Source organism: Schistocerca americana, chromosome 5, assembly GCF_021461395.2.
Source record: "Schistocerca americana isolate TAMUIC-IGC-003095 chromosome 5, iqSchAmer2.1, whole genome shotgun sequence".
NCBI classification, from domain to species: domain Eukaryota; kingdom Metazoa; phylum Arthropoda; class Insecta; order Orthoptera; family Acrididae; genus Schistocerca; species Schistocerca americana.
In genome coordinates, this window is record NC_060123.1 from 313,535,824 (window position 1) to 313,556,027 (window position 20,204).

Here is a 20,204-nt window from a genome sequence, read left to right on the forward strand (position 1 = left end):
CCGTGGTGCAACGGCAACCTGACTTCCGCTGTTCGCCGAGTCGATCGTTTCCGCGGACGCCACAAGTGAAACGTCACGCGCCTGGGCGTGTCACGTTCGCAGGGATTGCCTGCCGGCTGCGTGACTCAAGCAGCTGCGAGGAACCCGGCGCCCGTTCTTTGGCAGCCACCACCGCCGCCGCCCCCACCAGCGCCTCTGGACGCCAGCGGTGGCTCGTCAGTCAGTCGGCGATGGCCACGCGCGCTCTACGGACTCCGATGGCGGCGCGGACGCTGCTGCTGCTGGCGGCGGTCTCAGCTGCCGGCGCCTTCAACTTGGCGGACAGCCCCGACGCTGCCACGGTGCTGCAAGACCCCCAGGGCCAGGACGGCAGCTACTTTGGATACAGTGTGGCGCTGCGGAGGGACGACAGGGGGCCTTGGTGAGTGCCGCCAACACCTGTGCCGCTTCTGAAGATGTACGACTCCCAATGTGGCGCTGTCGTACACAGTACTGAATATTCAGTTTGTTAGTGTGACATTCTTAAGTAGACGGGTGTACTGCCAGACACTGTCGTCTTCTTACATCGGTGGCGTGACTCGTCGGCTTGATCAGGTGCTACCTGAAACTGTAGACCTCTTCTGAATTCGTTCAACCTATTTACCCATAGGGTGCAGTATTTTACGCGTACTTATTGCCTGCTAAATAGGATGATTGTTGCATTCTCTGAACTACTGTTGTTTTCCCGGACACCAATTTTTATTTGCTACTAGCTAGTCTATTGTGGGCCAATTGAATGTCCAGCAGGGCCACCGGCCGCTCAAAGTGGTCTGTCTCTTAATGGTGCTGACCTCGACATCGCAGGAGAGAATTTGGCGAATGAAGAATCGTTGGAAGCACTTGTCTTTCCCCTGCAGTTCATGGAGGTAAGCGGGCTGGAAAATTTTTGGAAAGGTGATAGATGCGCCGTAGCGCTTTATTCTGGATCCGTTGAACTTTTTCTATACGCGTCTTGGCTGCGGTTTTCCATGCAGACAAGCGTAGTTCGTGACAGATCGGACTGATATTCTAAAGAGCAGTTGTTCGCATTCTTCGGAGAGTGCAGATCGTTCGTTAATCATTGGGTACAGGGCACCTAGGATGGCAGTTTTATTCTTCCAGACGCCATGTTTCCATGTCAGCTGCCGATCAATGCCCAGGCATTTTGCCGTCGGAGCCCATGGTACGGGCGCGTCAGTTTTTTTCTTTTTTTTTTTAAACTCTCGCTCCATCTTTGAAGAAGATGGCGGTCAGTTGTTTTCTGGCATTGCATTGGCACTCTTTACTTTGTTTATGGAGGACGGGGTTCTTTGTTGGAGAATCTAGGGAAGGACCTCCGAAAGCTCTGACCGGATTTCCTGCCGTTGCCACCTTATTTTGCCCCGCGGATGTCATCTTGGCGCTTTCTGCACCTAGTGTAGTTGTCGTAACATCTCTTATGGCAGTAACCAGATCTATAGTGACCCCCTTCATTGCTTATCGGAGCTGTGGGGTTTTCTTCGCATCTGACTCGTCATCGGCCGCCGAGCTTCTTCATTCTACACATAGGGTGCAGAATATTGCCGGATGTGTATTGCGGTGTGTGCTGTATCTTTATTGAACATCGTGTTTACTTTTGTGTCGTCTCAGGGCTGGAAATTTTCTTTGACATAACGTTATGTTTACGAGGGGTTACCTGTCGAGTCGCACCAAGGACCACGACACGACACTGACATCAGAGGATTATTGGATCTTGTTTTTTTCGTAGCCTTAGCATTCTTGATGCCTTGCCTACTTAATTCGCTAGTTCGGCAATATTTTATCCTTTCTTTTTGGTATCTCTGTTCATATTATGATCCAGTTTTAACGTAAAAGTCTCTTGCTACGTGTTGCCGGCCGAAGTGGCCTTGCGGTTCTAGGCGCTGTAGTGTGGAACCGCGAGACCGCTACGGTCGCAGATTCGAATCCTACCTCGGGCATGGATGTGTGTGATGTCCTTAGGTTAGTTAGGTTTAACTAGTTCTAAGTTCTAGGGGACTAATGACCCCAGAAGTTGAGTCCCATAGTGCTCAGAGCCATTTGAACCATTTTTTGCTACGTATTGCTTACCGCACACGCAGCAGTTGCAGCCAGCTTGTGGACGGTCGCCATCGCATCTGGTTCTCGATTTGGCGATAAACCTGATCTCAGACTGCTGTGCCAGTGTGTAAAACTGACGAGCGGTATGTGGGAATTTGTCTCCTAATAACTGGACCCCTGCTTGGTCGTGAACCTCTCTATTGCTCAGCTAACGCCTTGGTAGATAAAGAGAGAGCGTAACGCTCTGTTTAGTACCTTCCGTAGTGAGTTAATGTGTAACGCCACAATTTTCGGATAACGTTGGGCTGAGTTTAGGAAGGAGTAAAGCGTCTCCATTCGTCTCAACGCTTTACCCCACACTTCGTGGCCTTGTGGTGCTCAAGTCAGGTACCTGTCAAGGGTCACGCCTAGGTGTTTTCCTGTTCGCGACCATGGGATGGAGCCTCCCACAATGCGGAACGGAATTAAGTTCATAATAAGTTTTTCGGAGTGATAATCAGAGCCTGGCTCTTCACCGCGTTCATCTTGAGCCTCCACTCGGAGTCCTGTTGCAGAAGACGTCGCACGATGTGTGGCTTTATACTGCGCCTGAATAGTGCAATGTCGTCGGCGCATAACGCCAGTTCGACCCTCGGTGTTCTTGGGGTAACAGAGGTGAATAGAGTACGTAGCAGGGGCCGAGTACGAACCCTCTGCGGCACAAAACCTTGATTTGTCGAGCAGCCGAGATGCCTTCGTTGGCTCTGGGATGAAATGTTCTGAGGTACGACTTGAGCAAAGGGCACGTGTGACACCGGTACTCTCAAATCAGGAAGCTTGAATAGGAGACAGTCATGCCACACGCTGTCAAAAGCCTTGACACGTTTCATGGAACTGCCCCAAGATACTCTCAACGGTCCCGCGCTTCTACTGCCTGCTCATCTAGTCTAAGAAGTTGTTGCTCAGTGGAGAGCCCCCTCCGAAAACGGAAATGCTCATCCAGCAAGAGCCGCTGTACTCTGACATGTCTGCGCATCAGTTTGGTGTACATGCTTCCACAGGAATGATCAAGTATCGAATTTGATCGAAAAAGAAACAATGTTAAATGTGCGTGGTGCTCTGCGAATTTGTATTTCGATTGCGTCTGCAACAAATACAATCCGTAATTCTGTTCTAGCACAGCAGCCGATGAAAGCGGGCGAGTAAGACATTTCCGTAATCTATTCTGTAACGAACGAAACAAACATTTGAGGAAAGTTCACTGTAGTGATTGATTTATTAATGAAATTACTACGGCTAAAGTGACTGCTTTTGAATAATTTTACATGACGTATACTATTTAATGACATTCTGCATTATGAAACTGAAAAAAAGTACACGGGCAAAACTTGAACTTGTGCCGGCTTCACAGCCATGAACTTTAACCACTGCGCTACTGTAGCTTGCTCGGGACACAAGAAACATTGCGAGTGTAGTAGGTACGTATGAAACTTCATGATCGATTTTGTCATATAAGAAGCTACTATCCAGGTTCTCAGCACTAGTCCTTCTAGAACGTACCGAAGTCTGAAGTTAAAATCTTCTGGATTATTAGACCGCGTCATATTTCCTCTAAAATAGTCGACGTTTCGACCCCTCTGCTGGGATGTTCCTCAGGATCTTCCGGTGTCCACTACTACAGACTTACGTACCGAAGACACACCGAAGACTCATCAAAACACTTGATTAACAGGTCTGATGGTCCCCTTGTTAGGTTCACAATGTTGGTCATAGTACGTACCATCTCTTAACTAATAATATTTTACGTACGCCCAAGTCTGACTCCAGAAACAGTATATCTCCGTGAACGTAATTCTGCCATCAAGCCGCATCCCGAAAAATAACGAAAATATTACCACCATGGGATCTCGAGCAGGAAACTATGTTGTCACTTCTTCCTAGGAAACAAACCGATGTTGTGAATCAACTATTAAGACGGGAAACTTCCTTCCGATCTACAGGAAGAGGCACTCACCGCTGTTCGTCTTTCGTTTTCCGTTCCGAGGTCACATTCCGAGTCTGTATCGACCTCGCCGGGAAGTGATTGGAGGCAACGAAACACGCTTCTGGTATGAACCACGCGATGTGGCTCTCCAGTCACCATAGTACACTCGCTTTCAGGAGAACTGATGTTTAAATCTCCTTCCAGTCATCCGACATTAGGTTCCCCACGGCTTCCCAGAATCGTTTAACCTGAATCACGGGGTACTTCCTTTGAATAGAACAAGGCTAATTTCATTCCTCTTCCTTGTCGTATACGAGCAGATGTTTCATCACTAAAGATCTCAATGACGGTGGGATATTAAACACAGATCTTCCTTTCTTGCCATTGGCATATCCTAACATAAAACGGTTTCTTGTAAAAGGAGAACTGCTATGCAAGAACCACTTATTAGCATGTTCGTTACAGAATTCACATCGCTCTTCCACATAATACAAGCAGGAACAGGCAGCGAAACTGTTTTACAGCGTGCGTAAAACCAAATATCGAGATTTTTTTCCAATTTATGCCGGGGTAATAGAGTAACCAGTGATAAATGTTTTGAAGAGACAAATAGTCTTTCAACAACAAATATTTGCCTCTGGATACGGGGTCCCGGGTTCGATTCTCGGCCGGGTTCGGGATTTTCTCTGCCTTGGGGCTGGGTGTTTGTGCTGTCCTCGTCATTTCATCATCATCATGATTCGTGACAGTGGCTAGATTGGATTGCGAAAAAATTGGACTGCGTAAAAATTGGGACTTTGAACGGGCGCTGATAACTGCGCAGTTGAGAGCCCCAAAAATAAAATAAAATAAAAATAAACAAATATTGAAGTATTTATCTTGTTCTAATTATTAGTTTAGTTTTACTGGTGTTACATATATACGTTTCAACTTGGTTAATGCTCTCTTTCTGCCTGCACATCCATTCTAACGAACGGCAGATGAAGAAACAATGGGGAACCGTACATTATTAATATGACATCACATCAACTTTCTGTAAAACTTGATTTATATTGTCGTCACACCATCAATAATCACTGACAAAGAAAATTTGTATCAGAACTGAACACCCGGAAGGAAGGTTGGCACACCATGCTATAGTGCAAGAACAAGTTTTTATTTACACTTAATGAACGTGATGTTAGCGCCAAGATGCATGGAACTACCCCCCTGCGTGTCGCATGATGACCAAAGTTGACGTGACTCTATGACTGCTAACGTTCATACACTATATTTACGGGGAAAATTTTAACTGGCCTACGCAGCAGAGATTGGACTGTAGCTGAAGAAGTCACAGTTTCATCACGTCGCATAAGAACCGTCCGTCACCTTCCTATAGATTCTAGAACACTGTCGTTGACTGCTTGGCACCGTCTATAATTTATCCGTAGCACTCCTTACTGATGCAACGAGCGTCACAGATACAAAGGCAGTGATCTACTGCTGTATCATTATTCTGAAAGAAACAAGGTATTATTATGGTTTAAAATCCCGAAGAAAACGAGGACAACTCTTGGAGCACAAGCTCGGAGGCCGGCCGCGGTGGCCGTGCGGTTCTGGCGCTGCAGTCCGGAACCGCGGGACTGCTATGGTCGCAGGTTCGAATCCTGCCTCGGGCATGGATGTGTGTGATGTCCTTAGGTTAGTTAGGTTTAAGTAGTTCTAAGTTCTAGGGGACTGATGACCTAAGATGTTAAGTCCCATAGTGCTCAGAGCCATTTGAACCATTTTGAACAAGCTCGGATAGTGAAATGAATTCTGCTGTGGCCTTTTCAAATGAACCACAAAGGGATTTGCCTCAAGCGATTTAGGGAAACCATAGAGTATACACATCTGGATGGCCTGTTGTGGATTTGAACCACCGTCCTTAAAATGCGTGTTTAGAGTCTTAATCACTACACCATCTAGAACGATCTGTTTCTGTGAGCAGTATCTCTTCAACTGCCGCGCGGGATTAGCCGAGCGGTCTCAGGCGCTGCAGTCATGGACTGTGTGGCTGGTCCCGGTGGAGGTTCGAGTCCTCCTTCGCGCATGGGTGTGTGTGTTTGTCCTTAGGATAATTTAGTTAAGTAGTGTGTAAGCTTAGGGACTGATGACGTTAGCAGTTAAGTCCCATAAGATTTCACACAATCTCCTCAGCTGTAATTGAAGATGGCACTACCGTGATGTTCGACTTGACTGTAGGCAATGCAATAACCGACAATGATTCACGTGTACCATATTTGCAGATATTGCGGCTATTCGTGGCGTCAGTTAATAAACGCAGTCAGTTGTCAGAAATCTGACAACGCAGCTTTACAGATCATTTTATTCCATTTGATGGAATGTCAGAAAGGTCACAATTTGTAGTAACAGACGGAAAGTCATCGAGTAAAACAGAAGTAATATCCGGCGTTCCCCAAGGAAGTGTTACAGGCCCTCTATTGTTCCTGATCTATATTAACGACATAGGAGACAATCTGAGTAGCCGTCTTCGTTTGTTTGCAGATGATGCGGTCATTTACCGTCTTGTAAAGTCATCAGATAATCAAAACTACTTGCAAAATGATTTAGATAAGATATCTGTATGGTGCGAAAAGTGGCAATTGACTCTGAACAAAGAAAAGTGTGAAGTTTTTCACATGAGTACTAAACGAAATCCGCTAAACTTCGATTACGAGATAAGTCCACAAATCTTAAGCCTGTAATTTCAACTAAATGCTTAGGAATTACAATTACAAATAACCTGAATTGGAACGATCACATAGATAATATTGTGGGTAGAGCAAACCAAAGACTGCGATTCATTGGCAGAACACTTAGAAGGTGCAACAGGTCTACTGAAGAGACTGCTCACACCACGATTGTCCGCTCTATTCTGGAGTATTGCTGTGTGGCGTGGGATCCGCATCAGTTTGGACTGACGGATGACATCGAAAAAGTACGAAGAAGGACAGCTCGTTTTGTACTATCGCGAAATAGGGGAGATAGTGTCACAGATATGATACGTGAATTGGAGTGGCAATCATTAAAACAAAGGCTTTTTTCGTTGCGACGGGATCTTCTCATGAAATTTCAATCACCAGATTTCTCCTCCGATTGCGAAAATATTCTGTTGGTACCCACCTACGTAGGGAGAAATGATAATCACGATAAAATAGGAGAAATCAGGTCTCGCACAGAAAAATTTAAGTGCTCGTTTCCACCGCGTGCCGTTCGAAAGTGGAACGGTAGAGAGACAGCTTGAAGGTGGTTCTTTGAACCCTCTGCCAGGCACTTTATTGTGAACAACAGAGTAATCAAGTAGATGTAGATGTAGAATCATACCCGTGTAGGTTTGAAGTAATACTGAGAACTCAATTGAGAAGCTAAGTCACCTTTCCGAGAACATTTTTGGTGTGGTGGGCTGGTTACTTTTTTTTGTTTATTTCGTCTATCATGTGAAGACACTTTTTAAAGTCTATGAGAATAAGGTAGCTGCAGTGTGAAGAAACTGAATACTTACGTGCTTCGTGGGCTGTTCCGAAACGTGGCTCTGCTCCACAACGATCGCTTATTTCGTTGCTGGTAAACAAGGTAGACTTGAAGGGAAAAAAGGAAGGACAACAAGGCTAGTGGGCGTGAAGGAAAGACCATTGCTGGGATGTAAGAAGCTGACCGAAAGTATATAAATTGTAACCCTCGTCCTGCTATCGCCAGACACAGTGGTTCCCAACCTGGGAGAAATTATCCCCTGGGAGGATAAAATGAATTTTTTCGAGGGATAAAACCAAAAGTGTTGGATTGTGTCTCAGTCACGAAACTATTTTTAAAAGATCATTATCATTAATATAAATATTGTAATATTTTAATATCGATTACATAATATCAACAATTACTTTTCTTTCAAATTTTATCGTTAGTGCATGACACGATTCGGTTGAGGTTACAGCTAGTGGATCGAATGTATGAACAACATATTCCCATATCCACTCCCTATCCATATACTTTGTGCTTTGCACTGTGCGGCTGTGACAATAAAAGTGAGACAGCAGTAGCCCATAAATCGCACGTTGAAATAGATAAACGAACTAACTGTCAGCGCCAAACAACCAGAACTACATAATGCCTACCATACTGCTTTATACATTATTATCAATTGTTGCTATTATTATTAGTGGCAGTGGGCAGAAAAAAGTATAAGCAGCATGAAGTCTTTCAGTTTCTGACAATTCAGATGTAAGGTATCCAGCAGTCAAGTGATTTACAAATAGCAAGCCTAGTGCACGCATTTTAACTTATTTGATTTTAAATGTGGATGCGAAGTACGGGTGAAGTAACAGTTGCTACGGAGATGAGTGGTGCAGAGGTAGCATGTTTTGTAACAAGTGTCTACCTATGTTGTGGATAGTTAGGACTCTTTCTGGGAGGCGTTGTAGTTAGTAGTCATAAGGTACTTGGAACTGCCTCATCATTCATTCTAACACACAGTACTCGAAAACCACCACATGAAAATGGAAGTAGACTTTTGACTATGGCAGCAACGAAGACAAAAGCGAGAACTGAATGGACTTGGCGCATGACTTCCGATGTGCTCTGACTGGTTTCAGGAGTTAAAATTTGGGGTTATATGGACTAGTCTTGATGTGTGAGGCTTTTTCCCCTTAACTATCCTCATTCCAAGCAGTAGTAGGTTTAGCTCTACACCCACTTATAATGTTGATGGCAGAATTTAAGTTTCTTGCAGGACTACGTGGATTCCTACAAGAATTCTCAAGAATGCAGGCGCTCAGTTTTGCAGACCTGGGAGGAGTGTATCTTTATTTGATTCAATTAGCACAAAGTCACAGGCAGACTACTGTAAAAAGTCTCGTAGTAGACTGAGAAGAAGCTTAAATAGAACTTCCCTCCGAGTTAAATTGAATAATAACGCGATTTTGGAGAAAGCGGCGCAGATGAGACAACAGACTATCTCGACCCAGAAGCAAAGCCCTGGTCAGCCCTTTCGGGTGCGGTTTCCTGTGATTCAGTTACATCCCTCCAGGCAAATTCTGAATCGTCTCATTTAAATCACGAGGCTTGACTTCCCGCCATCATCCGCACCATTTTTGTCTCATTGAGCTGCTCTTGTGTCTAGTGACCTTGCGTTTCACATACATTGCTACAAAAAAACTTAAGCAATCATCTGCAGCAGGAGCTTCTTTTACATTCCATCAAAACGTGAATCGGGACTCGACTATGATGAACTACCGAAGTCAGCTCGCCTTTTAATGCTTCGACGATGACATCCATTTTCCCTTCTTTTACTTTGCATCTACATTTCCCCTGTTCAAAAGATTTCTTGATAGGCAAACGGGACTTATTATTATCATAATCACAGTTTCAGTTTTAATCTCACAGGAAAAGGAAAGAAATGAAGTATTGCCTATACGTAACTTAGTAATAGTCTGTATATCATGTACGACTTGTAGTTCTCAGTTCGAGGCGAGGAGCAGAAGGGGAAGCGGTGCGGCCGTGAGGCTACACGGCAAACGTGTTCAGCGAAAGGTGAAGACCAGTCGCGAAGTTAAGAGCACTCTAAAATCCTGATACCGAATGCTCGTTTAAAGCATGGGAAGGAACCGACGGAAAGCTTAATCCAGCAACAAAAAGTATTTTCGTTTATATGTAACTTGAAATCACATGAGGATATATGTGTTTAAGTGTTAACAATTGTTAATGTTTTGGAAGTAGTTTCTGCTCGATGTCCGATTCTCGCAATATCAAAACATAAACGCGCCAAAGAATAAACGCGTCATCAGTTTCCGCTGCAGTACTCAACAAGGCTAAAATTGAAGACAATACAGAATCCACAAAGGATAAAATTTTGTGAAAAGAGAGCCGAAGTGAGTTTATAAGAATCATCTTACCGACGACGTGATTTGTATATTTATGTTTAAACTAAAAAGAATACTAGGGATTGCACAGTGTAAAAATGTTGACCTTTGTGTTGTATTGTTGTATCTCGTTTATTGTTTGACTGTACGATGGCGGGCAATGGAACTTGGGAAGCGCTTCCATATGTAGGTCTTTACCCGTGTTCCAAACAGATCGTAAACAGTAATGCATAAGCGGATTATTTCGAAAGGTACTCACAACACCGACAGAGTCAAACGTAGTTTGGTGCCTTCGATACAGGTAGTGCGCTGTTTTGTAAAGCACAGATTCCCTCTGGTTTTCTGTAGGCCACTGGAGAAACTGTGTCACATCAGTCGAGATAACTGAACCAACAAAAAGACTTTACTGTATGGAGAAACACGCACTTGAAACGCAGGAAGCGCTCGTAAGAATCAAAGCGCATTTGAAGGTTATGCAAAACGAACTATAAACGAATGTACGATGTGTGGTGGTAGTATACTGAAGGAGCTTATGAACGTCTGGCAGCTGTTCGCCAAACGTACTGTTAGAAGCCAACTGCGAGGAAATTAGTGGGCAATCAAGGCCGCGAGCCTAACGGATCACACTATTTGGAGGAGTTGCTAGTTTACAGTGACCTCGACAATGAAGCAGAATATAGATGTTTGACTCATGATTAGCTCGATTCGAACCTTCTGACCCATTTTCACGGGTGTCATTGGAACAAAATTATATACCAAGGCAGGCTCTCTCTTATTTCCTTAGACAAATGTGTGCCTGTGTCAAGTGAATGAGTGTGATAAATATCTGTGTATCATGTATGTGTTGTTACGAATAATTCTTGGAATTCAGAACAGAATATGGTAAAATACAGCATCAGTACGTCACACGCTCTTCTCGAATAACGCGAAAAGAGTCTCCGAGTTTAACATCCCAGTTTTACAGATTTTTTTAAAAATTTCATTATTATTTTTATGCTGTTTGTTATGATTCTCTTTTTTAAAATTTTATTAATTTTATTTAAACTCAAAGTAAAGAAGGTGTTCCATCCAAGTAACAGAATTCTCAAGCAGTTCCGTCACAGAAAAAGTTTCGGAAACCTAGCTCTAAAGATACTCGTTGGCAGAGGCAGCTAGAAAACGCTTGGAGGAATGAACCGGATAACATACTTGCAGTATTTATGAACAGGGTCGTGAAGTCTGTCTCCAAGTGAAACAGATCGTGTGTTGCTGACCACAGTGGACATACACTCTAGTTACCAAAGTTCCAAGCATCGGATTAAATAACCTAAGTGTCCCTGATATCGAAGGGATAGGTGACATAGTGTAGAGAGTCAAGTATTCAAATACACAAATAAGATCAAAGTCTCCCGTCCCACTTTGAGGTATCACATGTGTTTATAGTACTTGAGAAAAAACCGAGAATTGTTATTGGTAGTACTCTTAAAAATAGCGCGATTTTCCCACGTGCAGTTGCTTTCGCTTTTCTCTTCCGAGCTTTCACTCGGGACTTAAACAACGGCTTTCATTTTTTTAATATTTAATAGAACGTTACATTGAAGGGTATATTGAAAAAACTGGATCGTTCATACTTAACATCAGAGTGAACATAGCTCCATAGACTACAACTGAGAATTGTTCCAATAACAGTTAAAATGATTATAAAATCACTAGAAAATCAGTAATTTTGAAAAAACTTTTCTATGAAAATATTGAATTTCTTTAGTATTCTATGTATTTCTAGAGAGAGATTTTCAAAAATTCTCTTTAAATGTTTTTCAAGAGGAATTCATTAAAAATAAACGGAGAGTGAACCGCTAGTGTCATAAGGCATGATAAGGGGGAGTGTGGGCATAATTCAAACGTGACGTCACATAACCAACATAGAAATGCTACTGTATATTGTTGATCTTAGCCCCGTATCTCATTATAAATTGTATATATATCTGGACTGGAAACACGACCCTGGATCACTTACTGTAGGGAAAGGACATGGAAGCTTACTATATGTGATATGTTATGCACAAATATTATCACTGACCGACTAAAACCTATATGGACAGCAGGCATGGAAAAATTACGCATTTTCCCGTGGTAAGTTCACTGTTTCAGAATACGTAGTATTTGGCATCGATTCTCAGTATACAATAACTAATGTTGGGCGTCTCAGATAGATGGCTCATCTTCACAGTCTAATATCCAATACAACCACTCATCGCCAAAGAAATAAAATTGCGCTGCTTAAACGGGCAATGACTAGAGTTTAAAAATGACGACTGCTGTACGCCGTGATGAGCGCTCTGCGTGTGTATAGCGTCTCTAATAGATGTTTCCGGTCTTTGAGGTTTTGCAAAGAAACATAGGCTACTTACAGAAAAATCTCATCTGGAAATGCTATAGTAATTTCAGTAGGATTATCACGAATTTTTCAGCATCCAGAACACTTAATTATTGTTTGTGCCTCCAAAGTTTGTTTGCAACATTCCACGGGATTTCTTTCAGAATTTCGTACTTCATCACTTAATACATTTTTTATAAATGACTTAGTGTGTCTAAATTGTCTGTGAAAAAATATAATGATCCTACTGTAAGACATGTCACTCAAAAATAATACTCGCTGTATATTCGATACATTTTGGTTCTAAAGATGAGATAAATTTCACTCTCTCGCACTACCATGCGCGACATTTCCAATCTTAATTTGCCCAATCTCCACTACAGTTAATTATGTTCTGTTCAATTACACCATCCCTCGCAATTATTAATTGACTAACATTCTGCAAAATGGTTCAAATGGCTCTGAGCACTATGCGACTTTACTTCTGAGGTCATCAGTCGCCTAGAACTTAGAACTAATTAAACCTAACTAACCTAAGGACATCACACACATCCATGCCCGAGGCAGGATTCGAACCTGCGACTGGAGCGGTCGCTCGGCTCCAGACTGTAGCACCTAGAACATTCTGCAACCTGAGCCCCCCAATATCATGAGCCCACTTATTTCGTACTTTCATTTTCCTCCTCCTGATCCCATTCCATTCGCTTATTTACCCAGAGCTGGTCACATAGCAACCTATCGCCGTCCAGCCAATTTATAATAACATTAGCTTCATCCCCCGTACATCAATCTTTTGACGGATCATGGGACTTTATACTGTAGGTCTGACACTTTCAGATGTATTTATAGGTCTTATTGCAATCGATTTCGGTGTTCCGATGCACCATGTTCTGGCCCCCTCAATACATCAAGTAATGAGGTGGATTATCTTTGATTCCTAAGAATGCTTTCGTATCGAATGGATCAACCGTTGCCCAGGGGACGCCCGTTGGCAATATCACATCTACGTGATTACTCTGCTATTCACAATAAAGTGCATGGCAGAGGGTTCAGTGAACCACCTTCAAGCTGTTTCTCTACCGTTCCACTCTCAAACGGCCCGCGGGAGAAATGAGCACTTAAATTTTTCTATGCGAGCCCTGATTTCTTTTATCGTGATGATCATTTCTCCCTGTGTATGTGGGTGCCAACAGAATGTTTTCGCAATCGGAGGAGAAAACTGGTAACTGAAATTTCATGAGAAGATCCCTTCGCAACGAAAAACGTCTTTGTTTTAATGATTACCACTCCAATTCACGTATCATGTCTGTGGCACTATCTCCCCTATTTCGCGATAATACAAAACGAGCCGCCCTTCTTTGAACTTTTTCGATGTCATCCATCAGTCCCACCTGGTGCGGATCCCACACCGCACAGCAACAATCCAGAATAGAGCAGACAAGCATGGTGTAAGCAGTCTCTTTAGTAGACCAGTTGCACCTTTTAAGTGTTCTGCCAATGAATCGCAGTGTTTGGTTTGCTCTACCCACAACATTATCTATGTGACTGTTTCAATTTAGGTTATTTGTAATTGTAATTCTTAAGTATTTAGTTGAATTTACAGCCTTAAGATTTGTGTGACTTATCTCGTAATCGAAATTTAGCGGATTTCGTTTAGTACTCATGTGATAAATGTCACACTTTTCTTTATTCAGGGTCAATTGCTGCTTTTCTCATCAGACAGATATCTTATCTAAATCATTTTTCAATTCGTTTTGGTCATCTGATGACAAATAAATATTGCACTGATTACATCATCACCATCCTCCTCCTTCAAGAGTGACGTTCAGGAAAAGTTTCATAAGAGCTACAGGTAACACTGGTCAACAGATGTGTTCCCGGTTTCCTACCTGGAAGATGAGATCTGAACACCACTGGGTGACATCATCGGAATATCAAGCTGCTGGTTTCACTGAAAAATGGCCCGACGGAAAACTCTTCAAAAGGCCCAGAACACGGGTTGCAATTTCAAAAGACATCATCAGCCCTTTGTGACCGTGAAGTGCAACAAACTACAGAGCACTTCTGCCAATGCCGACTATGTTCAGCAAGATATATCACTGATGGACTGACGTCCGCAAAGTTGTGTGGCCCTTGTGATTGCCAAATACTGGGCTAAAGTTGCTTAGTTTATCATCTTTGTCTTTATATCTTTTAACAATGCTATAATATATTCTTCAAATTCCAAATTAGCATTACTCTGCAGGTGACCTTGACTGGAGTTTAACAAACTACACCAGTGTAAACGATGTTCTGCAAGACGTAACATTGTCTTCAAATTTTTAAACTAGAAATTACTTTATAAGTGGTGTTACATGTGGATATGTGCATATCTTATATGCTGAAGTTTAATACTTTCTACACGAATATATAAATAAATAAATAATGTGGATGCTGGGTATTCATCATTATACACCTCACAGAGCATAAAGGAACTCCGTCTCCACTATGATGAACCTGCTTTCCTGTCTAGCCGATTTGCTACCGCCGATCAAACCCTAAACAGAAAGCACGCTCAGCATAGCGGTTATAGACTTCTTATACCCTCTCTGCGATCTGTAATAATGATTACTCGTATCCATAGTATCACAGAGTATATTGAAGGTGGTGTAATGGAATAACGAAATCGATGGCAATAAAAATCTATGAATTCATCTTGTAAGTAGGCTGTTTAAGTTTTCTTATTGGTAACGCCACGTAGCGCTCTGTATGAAAATCACTGGCTGTGCTGTGTGCAGTCTGTGGCTAGTTTGCATTGTTGTCTGCCATTGTAGTGTTGGGCAGTTGGCTGTTAACAGCGCGTAGCGTTGCGCAGTTGGAGGTGAGCCGCCAGTAGTGGTGGACGTGGGGAGTGAGATGGCGGAGTTTTGGACAGAGACAGTAAATTTGTAAGACTGGATGCCATGAACTGATGTGTGTATATATATATATATATATATATATATATATATATATATATATATATATATATATATATATATATATATATTATGACTTTTGAACACTATTGAGGTAAATACATTGTTTGTTCTCTATCAAAATCTTTCATTTGCTAACTATGCCTATCAGTAATTAGTGCCTTCAGTAGTTTGAATCTTTTATTTAGCTGGCAGTAGTGGCGCTCGCTGTATTGCAGTAGTTCGAGTAACAAAGATTTTTGTGAGGTAAGTGATTTGTGAAACGTATAGGTTAATTTGGTCAGGACCATTCTCTTGTAGGGATTATTGAAAGTCAGATTGCGTTGCGCTAAAAATATTCTGTGTCAGTTTAGTGTTGATCAGAATAAGTAAAGAGAGTAATGTCTGAGTACGTTCAGTTTTGCTCAGCTCTTTGAAAATCAAACAATGTAAGAGGTTTATCAGCACAGGCATTCATTAATTTTTCTAAGGGGACGTTTCAATCTGAAGGTGTTACCCCTATTACATGAAGATCAACTTCATTATCCATTACGATGTTCACGGCGGACACCATGATCAGTACACGAATATCTCTACTGTAACAGCCGGCTGCTGTGGCCGAGCGGTTCTAGGCAGTTCAGTCCGGAACCATGCGGCTGCTACGGTCGCAGGTTCGAATCCTGCCTGGGGCATGGATGTGTGTGATATCCTTGGGTTAGTTAGGTTTAAGTAGTTCTGAGTCTAGGGGACTGTTGACCTCAGATGTTAAGTCCCATAGTGCTCAGAGCCATTTGAATCTCTACTGTAACAACAGAATCTCACAATTTTCGATTCCCTGAACGTCTTCAACGCGAAGAACTTGATGACAGTTCTTAAGATAAATGTAATGAAGGCACATATTTTAGAAAAACCGTGCATGGGAATGGTGAAATCTGTAAAGACCGTAATGAATAAGTAAGTCACTCTAGGGGCCGTGGACACGACAACGTAGAGGCCAGACTCACCGCACTGCCCCCCCCCTCCCCCGCCCCACTCTGCTGACAGTGACTGGCAGAAGGTTAGCTCAGTAAGCTGATGCAGCGGCCGTGGCGCCGCTGACTTCTTTGAGTCACTGCCACGGAACCCCGTGACGCATTCCGTGTCAGCACGTAGCAGACGCTACTGGGCTTCGCAGAATGCCAAACAGTTCAGTGGAACAGATGCCTGGGCAGATGACTCAGGAAGTCCGCTAATCGCTGTTACTTTTTAAGTCCCAAAAACCGTAAAGCATGTGCCGCATGAAACAAAAAGATGGTATGATCAAAAAATGGCCAACGATAAATTGGCAACATCTCTGTCTGAGACCACCACGATTCTTTATCCGTTGTGAAGTTAATTGCCGAAACAATAGGAGGCATGACGTGTCTCGAATACGACTACTACAAACAGTGAATACTCCCAACAGAAACTAAAGCGCCTGGCAAGTTTGACTAGAAGTCGTTACCACCAGACAGCACTCTCCGCTGCCTGAATTCTAACCTCACGACTCCTTGTTACGTGTCGTTTGCGATGGGGGAGACTTACTCCGGACGCACCACACATTTCTTCTTCCCTGTCCACCTGTTGCCTGAGATGTTACGGAATAAAAGGCATTTATCTTGATAAAGAATCCCACAATATACCCCAGTATAACAGCAAAAATGAGCCGTACATCAGAATCGAAGACAACCAGTAGGTAAGCCAAGAGAAACTCAACGTCTTCATTTGTGTCGACGATAAGGCTGTATTGTCGCTCTAAGTACAAGGGCTAATCGACAAAAATTGAGACTGATTTTTTCACAAATGTTTATTACTCCATTTCAATGTTCACTTGATCTTTTTCAAAGTGCTCCTCTCCCACTTGAATGCACTTTTTATAACATCTCTGCCAGTCCTCGAATACATGGTACAGAACATTCTTTGTCACGTTCTTGAGAATCGCCTCACTTTTCTTGAGCACTTCTTCAGAGTTCTCAAATGGACTGCCCTGAATCTTTGCCTTTAGTGATGGGAATAAAAGCAATCACAGGGTTCAAGATCGAGGGTATAACGCGAATTCGGCACACAGGTAATGTGAACTGATCCAGAAACTGCATGAATTGATTTGCGGCGTGAGGCTGCGTATTGTCATGATGAAGTCGCCACCTGGTTAGAGACAGATCTGGTCGCTTCCTGGTAATGTGCTTCCTCAGTTTAGCAATACTGACGTGTAGTGTGCTGCTGTAACAGTAGTGTGAGGGGGAGCTGCATGCTGGTACATCATTCCGCGACAGTCAGAAAATGTGATCACCATCTCTCTGCAAGCAGATGGAACAACTTTCGCCTTTTTCGGTGTTGGAGATCCTGGCGATTTCCACACTTTAATGGCTCGTTTTCCTTCAGGATCGTAATAATGCAAACATATCACACAACCGATGATAATCGGTTCCAGAAAAGCATCCCCTCCATCAACTAAAAAACCCAGAACCTCACGCTTGTCTCCATTCGCGCAGCCTTTTGATCAGAAACCAACAGAAGTGGCACCCAGCGGGCACAAACACGGATCGTATGGAGATAATAATGCGTAATCGTAAAGACACTGAAATTCTCAAATATTTGCTTAAGCTACGCAATGTTATACGCCGATCCTCACGGACGGTCACACCAGCTGTTTTGATGTTTACTTCAGTCACAGCGAAAGCCGAAACACCAGGTTCATCTTGCTTAACATATACAAATTGGCTTTCTTTGACGTCCTTGAACCACCTAAACACTGTTGCACGAGGTAGTGCGTCTTCACCGTAAGGTTGCAGCACATTTTCTTAATTTTCAGTGGCTGTATGGTTCGAATGAACACAGAATTTTACTGTGCCATACAGTACTGTTCCTCTCGCGTCAAGTCCATTTTTTGATACGCGAAATGGAAAATAGCGTCTACAAAATTGAGCATTACCAACCAGAGACATCAGTGGTATCAACCTATCAACACGAGAGTGCTACCACCTATAGACATTATACATGAAAACCCGCTCTTTTCAAATATTCGTAGTAAACTATCACGGAAGTTACAAGAAAAAATCAGTCTCAGTCTTTGTTGATTAGCCCTCACAAAATACTGGAATATTAGTCTTTTGTCGGTGGCTTAGTTGTATTAGATCGTAACTTTTATCATTAAATTGTGTCAATATTGAACAATGTTTTATGCTTTCCTGATTACTTATTTAGAGTGCTGCAATAGTTTTGCCCAGTAGTATGATTTCCTTTAAAGAGATTTTAGTGTTTCTTGGAGATTCCCTAATTCTTACATTACATTCCGATTGTCAGCAAATAAAACAACTCAAATAAGAGACTCTCGGAGATGTACCCCCGTTAAATATACCAAGCGTCTCAAGGATCGTGTCGTCATGACCACATGTACAGAAAGCTACAGTCTTTTAACAAAATTTGGTCGAAATTCCACCCACATCAGTTCAATTGCAGTCAATTACTTACGAATGTGAAGACAATCAGCGCTTTGCAAGTTTGATTTGCTTTCGTACATAAACATAGGGAGCTTTGCCTTTGAACCTTAGGATATTTCCCATCCTTTTTGTGTGAAGTTTCATTCCAAAATGTCTCAGTGGATTAAAAATTTACATATCGCATAACACTGGCCCCTTTAATTGCTATCACCCAAAACCTTGTTTTTATTTTTAGTCAACAAGGAGACTCTACAAACTGGCCGTCTTCAAGTTTCTTCATCCTTATAGGATTTAAAGTTCAAACGTCGGACATAAATTTAAACATAAGAATATTTCCGAGTGGTGTTAAGTACAAAACAAATTAACTTAGCAGCCTGTAGATGAGAGCGTAGTGTAACAGTCATGTAATCATAACAGCACTGGTTCAAATCTCGCTAGTAGCAAATTGTTTATTTTGATTCAAATTCGATATTTATTAACAATTAGAAATGTTAATAGCCAGTATTAAACCATATTTCACAAATAAAAATAATATATATTTATTTTTAATTACTGAACACATGGAAAAGGTAATAACGACGAACTCAAATTAGGCACAAAAATACAAAACAGAATACAAAAGAAAGAGTTTTTTTTTTATTTATGGACCGTTAAAAGTATTATTGATGTACATTATTTTTTCAGTTAACGGCAAGAGATTTTTCATGGCAGTATCAAATTTTAATACATTTTCATATGACCAATAATTAAAAATAAAAATATATTATTTTAATTGAACACCGTGATTCAGTATTTGTGAATTAACATTTCCATTTCATAAGAAACATAAAATTTTAAGGAAAATAAATAAAATAGTTGCTCGTAACGAGTCAAACAAGCGACTTTGTAATTGCTAGACTTGTAGGCTACGCATTTATTTAAACTTCATTTAACAAAATTAAAATTACACATCACATTCCCAAAACATCGCTGCAGTATATAAACAAAACCAGTTTATGAAGTATTGCGCACACTGTAACACAGTTTAATATTAAGTATGGAAAATTGAGTGAAAATACTATTTGTGTTTTCTATGGGATTTGCGCCTGTAAACCGTCATCAACTTTGAATTGATACCCACTGCCGATAAACTGTCAAAATATAAAATGAAAATGAATAATCCTTCTTTGCTTCTGAAGCTTTTCCTAGTCAACTTTCGTTTAGCTTCTGTCTCTTCTAGTCGTTTTCAGTTAAGTCACTGCTTTGTTCTGTAATCATTAGATTCAGATTGCGAACTTTTCCTTTTTTCTTCTGTTTTCGTTAAGTTGTAATGCTGTGTAGTGCTATACAGTGAAAAATCTTCCTTGCATTTTCTTTCTTTTGTCAGCATGTAGAGTGCCGTCTGTCCTTAAATCTAGTTCACAGCATTGCGTTTTGTGGTTGGGAGAGGAACATGATCTGGGTTCGGAAGATCTGCGCAGCTGCTTCAGAGTGCTAGGAAATATTCTTATCTTCAAAGGCGACAATTTTTTATTTCATTTTTAATGTAAGAATTGCGCCGTG

The 20,204-nt window shown here is 42.0% G+C and overlaps 1 protein-coding gene across 1 annotated transcript in view; it reads left to right on the top strand.

The window, feature by feature from the left end:
* Positions 1 to 233: 233 nt before the first annotated feature.
* The window catches only part of LOC124615564 (integrin alpha-PS4-like), a 176,951-nt gene continuing 156,980 nt past the window's right edge, over positions 234 to 20,204 (top strand). The window contains exon 1 of the mRNA XM_047143542.1: positions 234 to 421. Coding sequence (XP_046999498.1) covers positions 258 to 421 — 164 coding nt within the window. The 5' untranslated portion in view covers positions 234 to 257. The remainder of the gene's footprint in view (positions 422 to 20,204) is intronic.